We start from the raw sequence: 18,735 nt of genomic DNA, 5'->3' as shown, positions 1-18,735 counted from the left end.
TGCATTCTTCACGTCAAGCTGATGTAAGCTCCAGTTCTTGGATAAAGCAATGATGAGAACCGCTCTAATGGTTGCCAGTTTGACCATAGGGCTAAATGTGTCACCACAATCGATGCCAACCAGTTGGTTTGCACCATTACCAACGAGACGAGCTTTGTACCTCTCAAAGGATCCATCTGCATTAAATTTGTGCCTGAAAATCCACCAACTACGAAGAATGTTATTAGGAGGACGGGGTACAAGAACCCACGTCTTATTTTCAATAAGAGCCCTATATTCATCGGACATGACATTTTTCCAATTGGAATCGTGTAACTCAAGCGAAGGGTTCAAAGGCAGGGGAGAAAGAGTGGTGGTATTGAGATTTAATTTGCGTTGAGGTTTTAAAATGCCATTACGGGCTCGGGTCATCATGGGATGAGAAGGAGAAAGTGGTTGTGGTATAGGGGAGGCTGCTTGGGCCGTGGTGGAATTTGTGGTAGAAGGGGGGAAAGGTCAAGATCAAGTGAGTGGGCCGTAGGAGTTTGCCCAACGGGGCTGACTAGTAGGGGAGAGGCTGGAAGGCTTGGCGGGCTCGGTGGGCCGGGGGCGAGAGGAGAGTCTGTGGGTCTAGGGCTGGGCTGGCGGGGAGTTGTGGGCGGAGGGAAGTGGACTGGCGGGGAGAAAAGCCCGGGGCTAGAAGAAGAAGGTTGGGGCGGGGAATTAAAAGTGATAGGAGATGTAGTAGTTGGGTTTTGTGCGAAAGGATACCGAGATTCATCGAAAATAATGTATCGTGAAATTATAATTTTGCGTGTAGAGATGTTATAGCACTTGTGTCCGCGATGATTTGGCGGGTAACCCAAGAAAACACATGGTGAAGACCGTGCTTGAAGTTTGGTGCGAGAAGTAGAGGGAATGAGAGGAAAACATAAACAACCAAAAGTTCGTAAATGAGTGTAACTAGGGAAACGATGATAGAGAAGTTGTGTGGGAGAGATATACCCGAGGGTTTTATGAGGCAAAATGTTGAGGAGATAGGTGGCGTGACCTAGAGCATGGGGCCAAAAAGAGGGAGGAATGGAAGCATGAGCGAGTAATGTGTGGATAATATCATTTATTGTGCGAATGGTTCATTCGGATTTTCCATTTTGAGAAGAAGTATGAGGACATGAGAATCAGAATTGCATACCATTTGATTTGCAAAAATCATGAAATTGGGCATTATTATATTCACCACCATTGTCATATTGAGAAGTTTTAATATTCCGTTCGAATTGAGTACGAACAAGGTTACGAAAAGAGAGAAAGGTAGAGTACACTTGAGATTTATTAGCTAAGGCAAAAGTCCATAGAAATTTAGTGTAATCATCAAGAAATAACACATAATACCGATAACCGCCAGAACTCAAAGTATGGGAAGTCCAAACATCACCGTGGACAATATCAAATGGCATGCATGAATAATTTGCGGAAGTATAAAATGGTAATTTAATTTGTTTTCCAAGCACACAAGAAGAACAAACTGAGGCATCCAAGGATTTACTGCAAGAAATAAAGTTTTTAGTCCGAAGGGTACTTAAAACATTAGAACCAGGATGTCCCAAACAATTGTGCCAAATTGAAGGAGATAAAGCAGTAAAAGAATAAGATAAAGCAGATGAAGAATATGATGTAACTGGATATAGATCACCGGTGCTATTACATCTCATAGTAGGCATCCCCGTACGCAAATCCTTCACATAGAAACCAAAAGGATCAAATTCCACAGACACAGTATTATCAATTATAAATTTTCGCACAGAGATGATGTTTTTAATCAATTTGGGAGCATGCAAAACGTTGTTCAAGGTCAAGGTTTTATTTCTACTAGACAATGATGCACTATCGAGACCAATTATAGGAATGCAATTACCATTTTCGACGATAATACTATGATTAGGGCTCTTATTTAAATAAGAAGTGAGTGTATCTTCGTTCGCCGTCATGTGGGATGTGGTTCCGGTGTCCATGTGTCACGAGTCCGGTGGCGGAGTAATAGTCAAAGTGTGCATGGCAACCTCAATGTTGGTAGGTGTGCAGTCCTGGGCCAGATGGGCCTGTTGGGTTGGCCGAGCACCAAGTAAACCCGGCTGAGGTGAGGGGGCTGGTGGAGCATAGGGACCACGGGCCTGTCCAGAGTAGTTGGGCCATGTGGGGCAAGGGCAAGGAGGGGAAGCCCACTGAAGCTGGCTGGCTCAAGGGGGAGAGAAAGCCCACTACTGGAATTATTAGGAACGACTGGACCAGTGACCTCCGCCTCTGCCAGTCCGGCCCCGACGACCGCCGTGCTGCCCTCCACGGTAGTAGGAACCGTCGCGATGAACGTTCGGTTGAGGCACCGACGACGAAGGAGGAAAGGAGGCTGGCGGGGCTGTTGAGGCGACGGTCAGTGAGGCAGAGTCGACGGAGACCGTCGTTTTGCGGGTACGAGCAGTTTCTTCAAGATGATTGGCTACATTACCAAACTTTCTAGTATTGGATTTGCGATGGATAACGAATTGAGCATAGACTTAATTCTTCAATCCCTCCCAAAGAGTTATTCACAGTTCATTATGAACTATCAGATGAATGACTTGCAAACCTCTTTTGAAGAGCTTGCAAATATGCTCAAGTCAGTTGAGCCCAATATAAAGAAAGGTAAGAAAGTCGTGCCCAATGAAACTAAGGGAAAGGAAGTGAAGAAGCCCAAAGTAGAGTGCCACTTCTGTGGTGAAGAAAGGCATTGGAAAAGAAACTGTTTGGTGTACCTAGCTACCCTCAAGAAGGGAAAAAGCCGGTACTCCAACATCTGGTATGTTCTATATTTCGATAAAGAACAAACATTGCGATTTTATAGAGATGGGATTTTCTATTTTTCAGGAATATCACAAAATGGGATTTATGTGTTAGATTTCTGTTTTTGCAATTGATACCAAAAGACATAAGCTAGATAATTCAACTTACTTGTGGCATTGTCGTTTAGGCCATATAAACAAGAGACGCATGCTAAAGCTACATTCAGATGGGCTTATAGATCCAATTGATTCTGAATCATTGGAAACATGCGAATCATGTTTAAAAGGTAAAATGACAAAGACACCCTTTAGCAATAAAGGTGAGCGTGTATCAGACACTCTAGGACTCATTCATTCAGATGTATGTGGCCCTATGTCAGTCCAAGCAAGAGGAGGATTCAGATATTTCATTAGCTTCATAGATGACCATACTCGCTATGGTTATATCTACTTGATGAGGCACAAATCAGAAGCTTTTGACAAGTTCAAATGCTTCAAGAATGAAGTGGAAAATCAATTAGGAAAGAAAATAAAGACACTTCGATCTGATCGAGGTGGCGAATATCTTTCTGATGATTTTCTGAATTATCTAACTGAATGTGGGATATGCTCACAATGGACACCTCCCTATACGCCACAACACAATGGTGTATCCGAGAGGAGAAATCGTACCCTATTAGATATGGTACGATCCATGATGAGCATGGCCTTACTTCCAAAGACGTTCTGGGGCTATGCCTTAGAAACTGCCCTCTTCACCCTGAATCGAGTACCAACTAAATCCGCTAGTTCCACGCCATATGAATTGTTCGTTGGTAGGAAACCCGTGTTCTCTTTCATGAGAGTGTGGGGTTGTTCAGCATGTGTCAAACGCGTTGCGTCCGACAAATTAGATTCTAGATCTGATAAATGTTTCTTCATTGGATACCCTAAGGAAACTATGGGATATTACTTCTATCATCCAGATGATCAGAAAGTGATCGTATCCAAACACGCAACCTTCTTAGAGAAAGAGTTTCTCGAAAAAACACAAAAGGGAAGCGTGATTGAACTCGATGAAGTTCAAGAGGAAGAAACGCCGACTGAAACAACGGAGGCGGTCGAGGTACCCGAAGAAGTCCCATTAGATGAGACTCTAGTGGCACCTATTCATAGATCACGAAGAGTTCGTGAACTCCCAGTTAGATATGGTTTTCTAGTGGGAGATGATGACGAGGTTCCTGTATTAGACGACGAACCCGAAAACTACGAAGAGGCTTTTACTAGTCCAGATTCTAAAGCATGGCTTGAGGCCATGGATTCTGAAATGGATTCCATGTATACTAACCAAGTTTGGACTTTGGTTGATCCACCCGAAGGGATAAAACCCATTGGGTGCAGATGGATCTTCAAAAAGAAGACTGACATGGATGGAAAGGTTAGCACCTACAAGGCTAGGTTGGTAGCGAAAGGATATCGTCAAAAACAAGGTGTTGATTATGACGAAACCTTCTCTCCCGTTGCTATGTCCAAATCAATCAGAATCATGCTTGCAATTGCCGCTCATTTTGATTATGAGATTTGGCAAATGGATGTGAAAACAGCTTTCCTAAACGGAAACCTGCTTGAGGATGTATACATGATGCAACCTGAAGGTTTCATATCAAAGGATGCAAATAAAGTTTGCAAACTTCAGAGATCCATTTATGGACTCAAGCAAGCATCTAGAAGCTGGAACAAGCGTTTTGACGAAACCATAAAACAATTTGGTTTCGAACAAAATTGCGAAGAAGCTTGCATTTACAAGAAAGCAAGTGGGAGCTCTATAGCATTTCTTATACTATATGTGGACGATATACTGTTAATGGGAAATGACATTGCTCTATTACAGTCAGTAAAAATATGGTTATCCGGTAACTTCTCAATGAAAGACCTCGGTGAAGCAGCCTATATACTTGGTATAAAGATCTACAGGGATAGATCACGTAGACTGCTTGGTCTTTCACAGGCTACATACATTGAAAAGGTGCTAAATCGGTTTAGCATGCTTGAATTGAAACGAGGTAACTTACCCATGGTACATAGAGTAAAGTTAAACAATCATCAATGTCCTAAAACTGATGATGACAAACGACGCATGGCTGTAGTCCCGTACGCCAGCGCGATCGGTTCGATTAGTATGCTATGCTATGCGCTAGACCCGACGTAGCGTTCGCGTTATCTGTAACGAGTCGTTACCAAGGGAATCCGGGAGACGAGCATTGGATTGCCATCAAAAACATTCTTAAGTACTTGAGAAGAACTAAAGATATGTTTCTAGTGTACGGAGAAGGAGATCTGAAAATACAAGGATTTTCAGACGCTAGTCATCTCACAGATGAGAATGATTTTAAATCCCAATCAGGATACCTGTTTATCCTAAATGGGGGCGCGGTCAGTTGGAAAAGTTCCAAGCAGGGAAGCGTAGCTTTCTCTACGACCGAGTCAGAGTACATCGCTGCTGCGGAACCAGCAAAGGAAGTAGTTTGGATTAGAAAGTTCATTACAGAACTAGGTATGGTGCCTGACATTGTCAATCCCATTACTCTGTACTGTGATAACAATGGAGCCATTGCGCAAGCAAAGGAACCACAGTCTCATAATGCATCCAAGCACTACCTAAAGCGATACCACATCATAAGAGAGATTGTGGCTAGAGGAGATGTGAGAATAGAAAGAGTACCTACAGAGGACAACGTTGCAGATCCGTTGACAAAGCCTTCAACCCATAAAGTACATGATCGTCATTTAACTTCTACTGGGATAAGTTTTAGAAACAATTGGCTTTAGTCCAAGTGGGAGTATGTTGGGGTTTTGTGTCCTATAGTCAATTGTTGCAGGATACAAACTTATTGTAAATGAATTGTTCTTTATATCATTTGTTTTAATGAGATATATGTTTTATAACTATATAAAGGCAATCCCTTTTAAGCACTAAATAAAGTCTAATAAAAGGAAATCCGTAAGTTTGTTTAAAGTGATTATAAAGTGTTGATACAAGCATGAAGTGAGACAAAACTTTATAATAAACTAATAAACTTAAAACCACCCCAAGTCAAGTGATATATTTAGGATTGATATATCACAGTTGAGACTTGTATGTAACAATGTCTTCTGTCCGACAGAAAGCTGATCTCACAAGCTTCACATATATAGATATCTGGACAGTTACATAGATCCGGTGAAACGTTGTTCATTAGGATTGGGGATCCGACTTGAGATAACAGGATGGGTAGATTCATCCTTGTCAACTGTTCATCTCATTGGTATTAATAGGTATAACTAATCCTCAGACTCAAAGGAATGTTAATTGGTCATCCTGAATTACCGAATGTGAGACTTTGATCCTGTGGTCCCACGATCCTTAACAGAGATGACTTTGGGGTGTGAACTGCAAAGGTTGGGTGTCACAGGAAGTAATTTCAGGGTAGTTATACATTGGATTGAGCATTTATCACTCCCGATTAATGGGAGATACATCCAAGGATCGCTTGTGGAAGACTTGACTCTAAACCCTTGCAAGGTGATAGCTTAAGAGTAGAAATACAGATTTCACTTAACCTATCTTTTTGAGTTGACTCGGCCAATAACAAGTAAAACGAACGTCTCGCTATATGTGACTTGACATTACCCATAGTCATAAGATTCAGTTCAAGGATGTAGTTGATAAAGGATCGTATTATACCGTAACTAATACGGAAGGGTTAACGACAGAATCAACCTGTCTTCTTAACAGACTCTGGGGGAATGATTACGGACTTGCCAATAACATACTCTGTACATCATTCCGTTATGCAAGGGATTAAATATAATTCTTGAAGAAATTAATTTAATAGGTTGCATACGGCCAGAAGTAGTAAGGACCTAATGGATCACACATAAGACTTGGAACCAAAAGAGAGATGGATATGATTAATAGATGGAAGCCCAATTAAGCCCAGTAAGGCCCAAATACTAGGAGGGGGCCGAAATTTATATATGTTAGTAAGAAATTAATTTTATTCCATTAATCCTAATTAGATTAGGATTATGAATTAAATTAATTAAGAGATAATTTAATTAGGAGTTTTAATTAGATTAATATTCTCCTATTATTATCCAATTATGTTATTTATTATTATCCTAAATATATTAGATATATAGTGAGATAATAATTAGGAATCTTTTTCCGAATCGGATTCCTATTAAGTAACCTATTCCTATCTAACTAGGGTTTAGATACAAGCTAATATATATATACCCCTCCCTATAGTGAATTTCGACTAAGCCCATAACCTCCCCCTATAGTGATTTTCGAAATTGCTCATTAGAGAGAGAAAAAGAATTCCCATCCCCTAGTTCGTGGACAAGAATTCATACGGCATCCCATCGATTGATTAATCTTATTCATCCCTCTTTCTCCTTGATCTTGTGTTGGTTAATTAGAGGCAATCTAATTTGGTTGCATCTCATAAGGGTTGATTCTAACTTAATCTCACCGTGTTCACGAAAGAAAGAAAAACAATCAAAAGGGAGAAATTCGTTTTTCTTCGCCTACATCAGGTCAGTTCACTCTTTCGTGGATTCCCGGAGATTGAACCGTCGGATCGTCGCGATATTTGGACAGTAGCTTCTAGACATATTCTTCCACGTTTCCACCGAATGGATTGTCGTTCAGAGGTCTGGAAGGTTTGTTTTGGATAGGGGCAGATTGGTAAACAGTTTACATCTCCTTTGAAGTTGTGGGCACTTCGTTTGCAACGGTAGATTGATCATCGAAACGTATTTCTTCTTATCCCTCTTTATATGAAATAACGATTAACGGATCCTATGGTTAAAAGGAAGTAGGCTAAAATTTTTATATTTCCGCTGCTATACCTTAGCCTTAATTTCCTTCATAACCCACTGAAAGAAGAAAAAACACAGACTTAACAAATATTATTTCAAACTCTGGCAAATATCATTTCATATTTGAAAATCAGTAAATTAAAAACAAAATCACTTATAATCTCACTGTTTGATCGAGTATGAACAGTCGGTGCGGGTCCAGTAATATTCGAAATTAGACGAGGATGTGAATCTCGATAGTACCAATTCATGTACTGATCTTCACAAGCCGATGGAATCCATGCTGGCGTGAATCGAGATAATATCAGCATAGCCAACTCGGGAAACGAGTCCCAACAATCCGGCGACATCACATACGGCACATCTACCCGATACTGTTTGGTAGACCAGAGACGTACGACCTTGGAAGGCCTTAATATCGGTCTAGGGATGGTCTGCACGTAGCCCAACTGGCGAAGGCATCTGCCCGGTATGTACGGCTCGATCACATCCTTGTATCGTATCCAGCCGGCGTATGTCGTCCTCGGGGTACCCGTAATGGCCTCAGGACCATATGACATCCACATCACCTATAGATATATACAACTAAATTAACATACAAGTAAATCAAAATATTAATAAATAAATGGAAACTAAGTGAATTGTACCTCGTCCGCTATCAATCTATCAATCCGGGCTCGATATGATCCCAGCCTCTCATCACTCTTCTTTAACACGATGGATGTCCACATGGAAGCCCTAGGAAGATCGGGGTCCACGTCAACTCCCTCCTGATGAGGCTTGAAGCATGGGAAGTACCTATAAATCCATGCCTGAAGCAATGTCAGACATCTAATGATCTGCCGTAGTCTCCTCTACTAGCAATACCTAAATGACGGTATAAATATGCTAGTGCAGCCGAGCCCCACGAGAATCCCATGGCTCCAACTGTCGAGTCCTGCACCTCCAACAGGCAGGAAGGTCAGATGCGGTCACCATTATTGTCTACGAACAAGGTGGAACCAAGCATCAGCCACGTCCAAGCTGTAGCCTGGGCATCGGGAATCCGATCTCCCTGACAATACTCCATGACGGAAGCCACTCGAATACCGCCGAAAAAATAGTGACCGACCAATAACTCTACCCGAGTCATCCCAAACAAGTCCATTACACATGACTGGAGCTCCTCCGGACCCATCTCAGCAGTCACCATGTCCCCATCTACAGGGATGCGCAAAAGCTGCCACACGTCATGCAACAGAAGGCTCATCTCACCGAACGACATGTGGAATGATGACGTGTCTGGCTGCCTTCACTCCGCAAAAGCAGTAATCAGAGGTGCATCGATGTGGCCGTATATGATAGCTGGAAGATGGGACAACCCAGACGACTCGATATGCGACCAGATCTCCTCAGAAGCATCGCTGTGCCATAACACCATCTTCCCATAATAACATGCTCTGGTCTGGCACCTAAGGATGCCCCTATCCTGCCCGCTCCAGATAGCACATGCAATATGTCCTAGAAAGCTCGGGGATCACAGCTCCATCAAACTGGACCCTCGAGGATGGGGGTCTTCACAATCCAGTCATCCTCAGCAGCACTCCTGAAGCATTTGCTGCTACCTAAAATTACAGTACACGAATTACAGAATATTTTTGTATTTCAACTAATACAGAGTAAATCATATAATAATAACTAAATTCAACTAATACAAAAATAATTTTATAATGTAAGTTGTGATTTCATACCAGAAGATGACCCTGCTGCAGCAGTAAAACGTTCGTCTCGACCCCTCGTCACTATGCCAGGGGGTACTGGGATAGTATCAGCACTCGGAGGAGGCATAGAGTCATCTGCGTCCATCTCTACATCATCAACCTGCTCCTGATATCCAACACGAGCCTCGTGTGCATCGTGTGCCCTCTGGGCGTCCCCCATCAATGTCTGCTCGGTCCGAATCCTCCGAGCAGAAGCAGTAACAGCACGTCTGGAAGTATGCCGGTGTCCAGAAGCACCCTCAGCAATGTCAGCCTATAAATGAACAAACAAACCAATTAACTACATTTTTTTTATTTCTAATCTTCAATTGTACGTTTTTGAATTTTTTTACTATTTTGGGTCCGTCCACTGACGTCCCGGTATCGATATAAAAAAAAATTTAAAAATAGCCCGTTTTTGGCCTGGACGGGTGACTCACACCACCCCGCTGTAGGCCAAAACGGGCGGCGACACATGGTTGGCCCTAGGACTGAACAGGTGCGCCACCCGTTTCTCTTATAGTAGGAACGGGGTGGCGATCCCATTTCGGCCTAGCGCCGAACGCATAGTTCATGCATTCGTCGCTAGGCCAAAACGGGATCTGCACCCGTTTAGGCCAATTTGGCCGAGTTTCGTCTCCGATTTCGGAGACGAAACTCGTGTTTTCAAACGATTAATTGAAAAAAAAAACATACCGAAATCGTCATGAAGCGTTTTCCATTTCCTTGTTTTGGTGCCATGTCGTTTTAGGTCGGGTTTTTGGAAATCTAAAAATGCTTGAGAGGATTTGAGAGGTTTTGGTTTGTTTTAGTTCAAATAATGAAAAGGGTAAAACTGTCAAAAAAAAAAAAAAAAAAAAAAAAAAACAACAACTACTGTGATAAGTAAATTAGGGGGCGGTAAATGGCAGTTCACTTATTTTTATTCAAGTAGGTGATTTATTTTGACAAATTTGACATGCTTGGGACAGAAGCATTCTGTTTGACTAACCGACATTATTAGGGGTGGAAATGTAATTCTACTGGAACAAGGTAATAGTTACGGATTTTCCAAGGATATACCAAAACCGAGTCTCGCTCGGGTCAATACACGAGTTGAGGGATAGAGAGCCAGCGAGAGAGATATGAGAGCCAAAAACCCTAGAGGCAGCTCACTCTCGATACTGTCACTCTAAACCCTTCGCTTTTCCTCTCTATTTTTCTGTCTTTGCATCGAATAGATCTTTGCTTCTTGCATCTTTGTTTTTTCTTTCTGTGCGACGGATCCAGTTTTTCTCCGTCCTCCGATTATGTCTTCGTAAGTGTTTTCCAAAACCCTAAAGCTCTTTTTTGGTTTTATCTTTGCTACTAAGTTGCTGGGAAGATTTATAGTTTTTGTGAGTTTCAATTTTCAATTGTTTGTCTTTTTATTTATCGAGGACCTTTGTTAAGTTGTTTGTGATCTCTGATAAGGATTTTGTTTACTTCTTTCTTTCCTTTTGTAAAATGTCTTTGGTATGAAAATTTACATTGCGTGAATCATCAAATCACTTTTGACAGAAAATAATTGACAAAAAATGGTGGGAAATCGAAGATTGAGTTTTCGCCTTCGATTTGGTTCTTTTCCCTTTTTAATTTATTTGTATATTCGAAAATCTCGATGTGGCTTCAGATGCTTGCAATTTGCTAATTCGTTAGAGTAATTAATTCTTAATATGTATGGTTATTTTATCTAGTATGGTTATTCTTGATATGTATGGTATTCCTGATTTGATGATTTTTTTTTCTTTTCTCGAAGAACTAGTATGTTTTGCATGTTTGCCTTTAGCGTTTTCATTTGATACTTTTAGCAATCCCATCATCTTCATGGAACCAAATTTAGTCTTCTATTTATTTGCATGTAGTTTGATAAACCCATCCACGGAGTAGCCAAAGGTACTCTTTTTGGGGTTTTCTTTATAATTTGAAGTACGTCATGACTGTATGCTATCAAACTCATTGCTGATGAACTTTTAGACTCGCAAAAGAGTTTCTTGCCTTGCAATTTATATTTTCCTCTTGAGTTTATTGTTAATATTTATGACGTGACTGTCTGTTTAATACTTGTGACAGGATCTGCGACTCGGTTATGGTTCATGTTGATTTTATTTTGTTAGGAGGCAAATTTTTATATGGTTTCTGAAACCTAGGAATATTTGACGTGCATCTTGTGTTCTTGCAAATAATCAGAATGATTGCTGCTGAGCCTGTAGTAGCCAAGAAGTTGAGGATTAAGTTTTCCTCCCAAATTATAGAAGCTGCTCCTGCAAGAAAGATATGCAAGACTGCATGCAGTGTATCGGAGAATTCATATAATGGCCAGAATGTTAAGCACAATTGTACTGTGCAAGTTTCCAATAGGCGTAGTCCATCAGGAATGGAAGAGCTTCAACCCATGAAGAAGCAGAAAATGATGGAAGAGCTTCAATCCATGAAGAAGCAGAAGATGGATCGTGGTGTGATGCAACAGTGTTTTTCTCTTGTAAAATCACTGATAACTCATCCATCTGGTTGGGTTTTTAGAGAGCCGGTGGATCCTGTGGCACTTAATATTCCCGACTATTTTTCAATCATATCAAAGCCCATGGATTTAGGGACGATAAGCTCTAAGCTGGAAAGGAGTCTGTATTGTGGAACTGATGAATTTGCAGCTGATGTCAGACTGACTTTCTCAAATGCAATGTTGTATAATCCTCCAACGAACTATGTCCATACAATTGCAGTGACGTTGAAAAGGATTTTTGAGACAAAGTGGAAATCCCTAGAGGAAAAATGGAATCGTGAAGCATCCAAATCTGTTGGTGGGAAATTTTCAAGGGTGAAGATAAAGGAAACTAGTGATACAAGCCAGAATTCTCCTGATACTCCACCTTTGAAGAATATTGGTTTATCCAAGAAAACAAAATCTTCTGAAGATAAGGCAGTTAGGAGTTCCTCAAATGTAAGGGCTGCAGAAGTAAGTTATTCCTTCCAGATCTTTGATGACTTGTGCTATTATGCTCTCATAGTTACTCAGTTCAATTATAAAAGCTTGTCAATTGTCTGGTTCTTAATTTACATGCATTAGCAGCATAGTTGTCAAATCGAGAGTCGACTCTTGAATTGAATCCACTTTTTGTGAATTGTGAATGAAATCGAACTGTAAGATTTGGTTCAAATTCATGATACTAAAAAAAAATAAAATATTTACAATGTTCAACTCAAAATATTATCAAATATTAGTCTAGAAATACAATTTTAATGTCAAAAACGAAATCATATCAACCAATTACTTAAAATTCAAATCTAATGCAAATGCAATCCTAATAAAACTAATTCCCAAATCAGAGAGTTTGAGTTTCCGACTCTGTTTTTTTGCCTAGTTGTCAACTTGATAATGATTGAATGGAACTAGTTTGAGTTGATAACTTGATAATGGTCGAATGTAGCTAGTTTGCTTTGATAGGAGAGCTAGTTTAGTAGTTAGTGTTGAAATTTTTGATGAATGGTGATGAGGATCCGGCTAGAAATAGAGCTGAATTGAATTGAATAGTATGATTTGAATCGTGAATTATTAAAGGCACATGGTGCAAGGTGATGGTGCGCTCCATATGGAGACAAGGTGCACCTACAAAAACAAAAATTGTAAAAACTAAAACTAACATAAAAATGCAATGAATACTAAATCATGATACTATTCTTAAGTATAAATAAATTCTAAAATGCAAAATAAACCCCATATTAGAAAGCTAAAGTTGAATTCAAAATTGTAAGCTCTACTCATCAAAACACTCCAACTTCATCACTCATCATTGCTATCGCACTCATCTAAAGCATCATTAAACTCTTGATCATGAAACTGATCCTCTCTATCCTAATCAACAAAATCAGTTTCTTCTGTTTGAATTCAACTTCTGTGTTTATGTTGTACTATGCTTCTTTCTCTTCTAATAAGACTGTCTCTTCCTCTTCTAATTAATTAAAACGTTTAGTGTATAATCTCTTCCTCTTCTAATATTAGTTTCTTTTGCTTATTTGGAACCCTCAGTTCGTATTACAGTTGTATAATATATGCTAACTGTAAAAAACCCTAAAATTGCCCCTAACTCACCAAGGCACGTCGGTTTCGCCTGCATTAGGGATGTCAAGGTTCTAAGGCTGGCGCCTGGTGCACTATGCGCCGAAGTCACGTGCGCGAATCGTAAGCTTCTGTTATAATTTAGATTCGGCTCGACATAGAGCTGAATTGAATCGAATTGTTTGAATAGATAATTGTAAGATTCTAATAACAGTGATTAGCATATATACTTATGCTGATATGCTATGTGTGTAATGTTGCTCTCATATATCACTAATCTTCGTTTTTAAATAGGTGAAGCTTTCTAAACCAATTGAGAACTGCATAAAAAAGGCAGTGGAGCATAATTCTCAAAAAGGTATGAAGTGGCAGAATATAGTTTCTGCTTTATGTGGCTCTTTATTGGAGCTAACTGGCAATGTGTCTTATAGGCACTGATAGTGATGGAAGACAAACATGTGCCCCTGCCAATGTCAACCCATCACTTAGTATAGTTGCTGATAAATGTGGTAAATGTGGGAGGAGTGCCTGTCGATGCAGCCTTCACAGTGATTCAGCCAATGCTACTTCAGGTTATTAGTCATCTATTTCTAGGTTTTACTCTTGTATTTCAGCACTTTTTGTAGTTACCTTGCTTATATGTTCATGTACTGGTTTAGGTATCACGTGTGAGAGATCTTCAGGAAGAGATCACACGTGTAGCACGGATACCTCAAAACTGGTATTTTATTATCCATTTTCCTCGGGCAAAAATATTGTTGAATGTTCCTTGACATGAAATGCTGACGAATTGACGATTTGTTGTGATTGATACAAATGTAGGCTGTTCGGGGAAAAAGCATGTCAACATCACAGATGAGCAAGTCAGATCCAGATTCTGATGGTGAGCAAATCTTAAATTATATATCTTCTGATGTTCCAATACCAAGTTTTGGATGACCTGATAATTGGACGATTATGGGATCTATATTTGAAGGGGCTGTAAGTGGTTTGGATGATGAATATATGTGCCCGAGCTCTCAGCTTATGACTCCTGCAACAGATGCCACTTCAGGTGAAGGTTAGTTTATCTTTTCGTCAGTTTAATCGTTATCTTAATTTTCTTTAAATTATATTGTCGCCCAATGTTTTCCTTTTGTTGTGGTTAGGATGGAAACCTCCGATTTTTGATGTACAATTGTCCCCAACAAAGGCTCTCCGTGCTGCCATGTTAAAGCGTCGCTTTGCAGATACCATCTTGAAAGCGCAGCATAAGACACTTCTTGATCAAGTAATGACTATTCTATTTCCTCACTCAGCTGAGAATATTATTGGTTTCCATTTTAAATTGTGGATTTTCATGATTGTTATTAGGGTGACAAGGCTGATCCAGTAAAGCTGCAGCAAGAGAAGGAAAGATTGGAAAAGAGGCAGCGTGAAGGTAATGTAATTTAGCGTATAAATTGAATGTCCCTTTTTCATTTTTTTTTATCGTCTCCCTCTTGCTAGTAGGCATGGATGAAGTTTCTGTACATTTGTTGCTGCCTGTCCAATTTAATCCCTCTTTCATGATCTTGTGTCCTGCAATGTTTTATATTGATGGCTTGAGCAAATCATGATAATCTGAGGTAATGCAGAGAAGGCATGGATTGAAGCCCGAATCAGAGAAGCAGAAGCTGCCTCTCGGAAGAGGGAAGAACTTGAGTTGAAAAAACAAAGGGAGAAAGAAAGGGAGGCTGCTAGAATTGCTTTGCAGAAGGTTAGAGTTTTTTAGTTGTTGGAAAATTTATCGTATGCTGTTTTTACATAGAATCTCAGCCTAATGTTGAGATGTTGGTGTTTTCAGATGGAGAAAACTGCTGATATCGTGCTGAATCTGGATATTGTAAAAGAACTTGAGAAGATTAGTGGATGTACTCTATCCTATGGTTTCAGTTTTAGGCGTAAAGGGGCTGAAATGGCCAAGCGAGAGATCCAAGGAACTCAATTTGGGAGTCCACTGGAGAGGTTGGGTCTCTATATAAAAGATGATGATATTGAGGATGTGGATGATGTATTAAACGGGGATGAAGAGGAAGGAGAGATATTCTAAATAGCTTTGGATTTAGAAAAGGAAAAAGAAAAAAAAAAAGAAAAAAGAAAAAAAGAAGAGTGGAGTTTGTATTGTTCTTTTGTTAATAGGTTTTTCCAGCGAGACATTGTAAATGATGGTATTTTTGTAGGTTATGAATGTTCAGTTTAAGTATTTATAAGGCGAAGTCGTACAAGAGTACTTAAATTTGTATCTGTTTATGTATTAGTTGAACTTAATTAATTGTTGCGTCGTACAAGAGTACTTAAATTTGTATCTGTTTATGTATTAGTTGAACTTAATTAATTGTTGCGCCGTACATACCAGAGCTCTTCTAACAAACAAACAAAATGTAATGAGTTTTTAAAACTACATTTGGTGCCTGAAACCGTAACCTTGTATCATCTGTTCATAGCTTCATAGGTTGAACATTCATTTGTGCAAAGCCTTACAAATAGTACTATGATTGGAAATTATAATTTGGATACAAGTAAATCTAATGAAAGAAGAAAAGCGGACTTCAAAATCATTGTAGCTAAAACTAGATGGCATTGGCATCCATCAGATGAACAAACAGTTAAACAGAAATTGTTCTACGTTGGCATCTCTAGGCTATTGGTGTGTTATGAAATGGTTTTCATAGCTCCACAAGAATAAACCGTCTGTACAACTCATACTGTGTAGCGATTCTTGGCACCTCTGTCGTGCTTCTTTGCATCGTCCTGAACCAGGAAACAAAATACACACATTAGCATCTTTTTAAGTTGGTTCATCACAACCTAAAGCCTCAAAAGTACTGCATCTTACATGGAATATGAATCCGATAGTTTCATTGTAATCAAGGAACTCCTTCCACTGCTTTCCAATGCTCAGCTGCACATTACAAAATGGAGTTTAGAGGATACAGCTACATCATCACAACAATCCCTAGGAGCACAATATCTTACGGTTTTACTAAGAAATAATTACCAAGTTACTAGGAGTGTTAATTCAATAAAATCAGTTACCTGAGCAGCTTCATTGGGAGCATTCTTGGTCCAAATAGATACCTTTTCCTGCCTAGCCCTAACGTTAACAACTGCTCCACAGATTTCATCTCCATGATCAAATTGCTCTCCAATCATAGCCAGCAACTAAACACAAATGTGTAAAGGAAATAAGAAGCTCTATCAGAGGACATGCAGAATTAAGTAGTAGCTTGAAAGAATATGAACATACCGTATGCAACCAAGAGGTATCGGATTTCCCTTTGGAAAAGGTTATAGTCCACTTCCCTCCATTGGAACAAATAGGATCCTCCCACTTTGGCTCAATTTTATATTTGAAACAATAGAAGTCCGCTCCTACTGCCAGCTTGCTTGGATGATGTATATTATTGTAAACACTGCATACACATTGACAAGTTAGGGAAAGAAAAAAACCAATACCTAAGGTGAAACCTTAATAGTTAAGAAACCAAGTAAAATGAATAGGTTTGACAGCCAGGAAATTATCAGTTTCGTTTTCTTCAGCTGAACAACAATATAGAATTGCAGCTATTCAACAGGACCAAATCTATCTTCAACTGACTGAAGAGAAGAATATCCACTTTACGAATACTCCAAATTTATATTTTATATTCAACAGCACAGTTATAAAGCAAAATGCTTTTTTTTTTTTTTTTTTTTACTTCCAGAAGGGAATAGAGAGAATATTATCAATAGAACAGAAGGCCTTGTAGAGTTCTTCACACTGCACAAGTAGCATCATTCTGGCACAGAATTTTTTGCATAAAATGTTCCAATTTGTTATCTAAACTCCTAAAATTATGCTTATGATTAAGCTATCATATACACAACAATATGCATGAAATTGGCATCAAGCAATGTCCAACTCAGCAGAGTAAAAGTTAATGGCTATATCATGCTGTCAATGTAATGACTACCATTTCGCAAAACCAAGCACCAACATGAACAAACCTTCACTTCTTGGCATCACTTCATACGAATAACACAAAATAGAAACCTTTTATTACCTGAAATAACCTAACAAAATTACCATCCTTCATTTTAAAATTAGACAGCATCTACTTGATCTAAGACAATCGAATTGAAATGAAAGAAAGGATATGAGCAATTGCTTGTCTTTAAGCAGTTTATAGTTTCCAAGATAATCTCCATGTTTTCAGAGAACAAGCGGATACGACTCCAATTATATGCATTTAATACCAACAGATACATACTAGACCTGTCCACTATTGATTTATCAAGGCAATATATGCATTGCACAAACAAATAAAGAAATGCATCGAGATCTTTTTCATTAAGCAATCTTCTAGTTTATCACCAACACAATTATAAGACAGGAGACAGACTGAACAAGAAAACAAATCCACCTGATCTCTATTTAGTCAATTAGAAAAGCAAATCGAACCAACAAGAACAGCAATAAGCTTCATTTTACATCATAAAAGCTAAAGATATATCTGAAGAAAAGAAGAAAGAGAAGGAAAGATCTTTCACCTCCAAAATTCCTCAACAGTGCCAAAAGTGAAGACAGGCCGCATAGAGCTTCCCCAGGTGGCTTGTTTGGATTTGGCAGATGGATTATCAAACCAAAACGTCCATTGATTCTCAAGAAGATGCGGCTCGTAGATAACAGCGGTCGATTTCTTGCTGGAAGATTCGTCATCGTCCAAGATCTCTCCTTCCTCTGGCTCATCATTGTTTACATCATCCAGAGATTTTGGATTAACAGTTTCTTCTGTGGTTGGTAGCGATGATTTCAGTGGCTCTTCCACCGCCATTTTTGCTTGGATTTCGCTTGTGCTCCTGTCGTCCCTTGATTATGCAGAGAGGTTTAGGTTACCTGGTGAAAATTGAGGAAAGAATCCAGATTGTGATGGCAACAGCTAAACCCGGATATTTAAGAGACCTAAATGGATCCGGATAAGTTGATCAGATCCGTACTTAGCCCAATAGACCTAAATGGATTTCTAACGCAAAAAACTCAATAAAAGAATAGAGTAATTAATATCGTATAGTAATAAGATATGAGTCAATCTTGCTTTTCTTGAGCTTACTGAAGTAAGTTAATCTCACAACAGACAGCGAAAGAAGTCCTCTATTCGTTACCTAATTACTTCTCGGAAAGAAAGGTAAGGGAAAGGAAGATACAACACAGGCAAACCCCGCATCTCTGACTTTAAAGAGTCAATTGCCCATCATAGAGCAAGACCAAGGTATATGACCA

At 39.5% G+C, this 18,735-nt stretch overlaps 2 protein-coding genes across 4 annotated transcripts; one reads left to right on the top strand and one right to left on the bottom strand.

Moving 5' to 3' along the window:
* Positions 1-10,449: 10,449 nt before the first annotated feature.
* LOC136233524 (transcription factor GTE12) lies at positions 10,450-15,755 on the top strand. 3 transcript variants are annotated; one of them, XM_066023206.1, is made up of 11 exons: positions 10,450-10,676; positions 11,588-12,353; positions 13,749-13,812; positions 13,886-14,026; positions 14,114-14,175; positions 14,277-14,337; positions 14,431-14,508; positions 14,603-14,724; positions 14,808-14,874; positions 15,071-15,192; positions 15,280-15,755. In XM_066023206.1, exons 1-11 carry the CDS (start codon positions 10,669-10,671, stop codon positions 15,523-15,525), a joined length of 1,737 nt encoding a protein of 578 aa, XP_065879278.1. In that variant the 5' UTR covers positions 10,450-10,668; the 3' UTR covers positions 15,526-15,755. The 3 variants fall into 3 exon arrangements, with proteins under 3 accessions (XP_065879278.1, XP_065879277.1, XP_065879279.1); XM_066023205.1 differs by having other exon boundaries at positions 10,451-10,676; positions 14,431-14,514; XM_066023207.1 differs by having other exon boundaries at positions 10,452-10,676; positions 11,471-12,353; positions 14,431-14,514.
* Positions 15,756-15,878: 123 nt separating this feature from the next.
* Positions 15,879-18,385, bottom strand: LOC136233525 (eukaryotic translation initiation factor 4E-1-like). Its single transcript, XM_066023208.1, has 5 exons — positions 18,006-18,385; positions 16,723-16,888; positions 16,512-16,637; positions 16,312-16,377; positions 15,879-16,226 (listed from the first exon to the last, which is right to left on the bottom strand). Exons 1-5 carry the CDS (start codon positions 18,287-18,289, stop codon positions 16,176-16,178), a joined length of 693 nt encoding a protein of 230 aa, XP_065879280.1. The 5' UTR covers positions 18,290-18,385; the 3' UTR covers positions 15,879-16,175.
* Positions 18,386-18,735: the final 350 nt, after the last annotated feature.

The sequence above is a fragment of the Euphorbia lathyris genome, chromosome 6 (assembly GCF_963576675.1).
Source record: "Euphorbia lathyris chromosome 6, ddEupLath1.1, whole genome shotgun sequence".
NCBI lineage: Eukaryota > Viridiplantae > Streptophyta > Magnoliopsida > Malpighiales > Euphorbiaceae > Euphorbia > Euphorbia lathyris.
This window is presented reverse-complemented; position numbering and strand designations above follow the sequence as displayed.

Excerpts from the sequence above, each read along its gene's own strand:
- LOC136233525 (XM_066023208.1), bottom strand. The coding sequence starts at position 18,289 with ATGGCGGTGGAAGAGCCACTGAAATCATCGCTACCAACCACAGAAGAA. Across the intron at positions 16,638-16,722 it reads ATACCTCTTGGTTGCATACG|TTGCTGGCTATGATTGGAGA; the intron begins GTATGTTCATAT and ends ATTTGTGTTTAG. Across the intron at positions 16,378-16,511 it reads CTCCCAATGAAGCTGCTCAG|CTGAGCATTGGAAAGCAGTG; the intron begins GTAACTGATTTT and ends TGTAATGTGCAG.
- LOC136233524 (XM_066023205.1), top strand. Across the intron at positions 14,875-15,070 it reads GGAAAAGAGGCAGCGTGAAG|AGAAGGCATGGATTGAAGCC; the intron begins GTAATGTAATTT and ends GAGGTAATGCAG. Across the intron at positions 15,193-15,279 it reads CTAGAATTGCTTTGCAGAAG|ATGGAGAAAACTGCTGATAT; the intron begins GTTAGAGTTTTT and ends TGGTGTTTTCAG.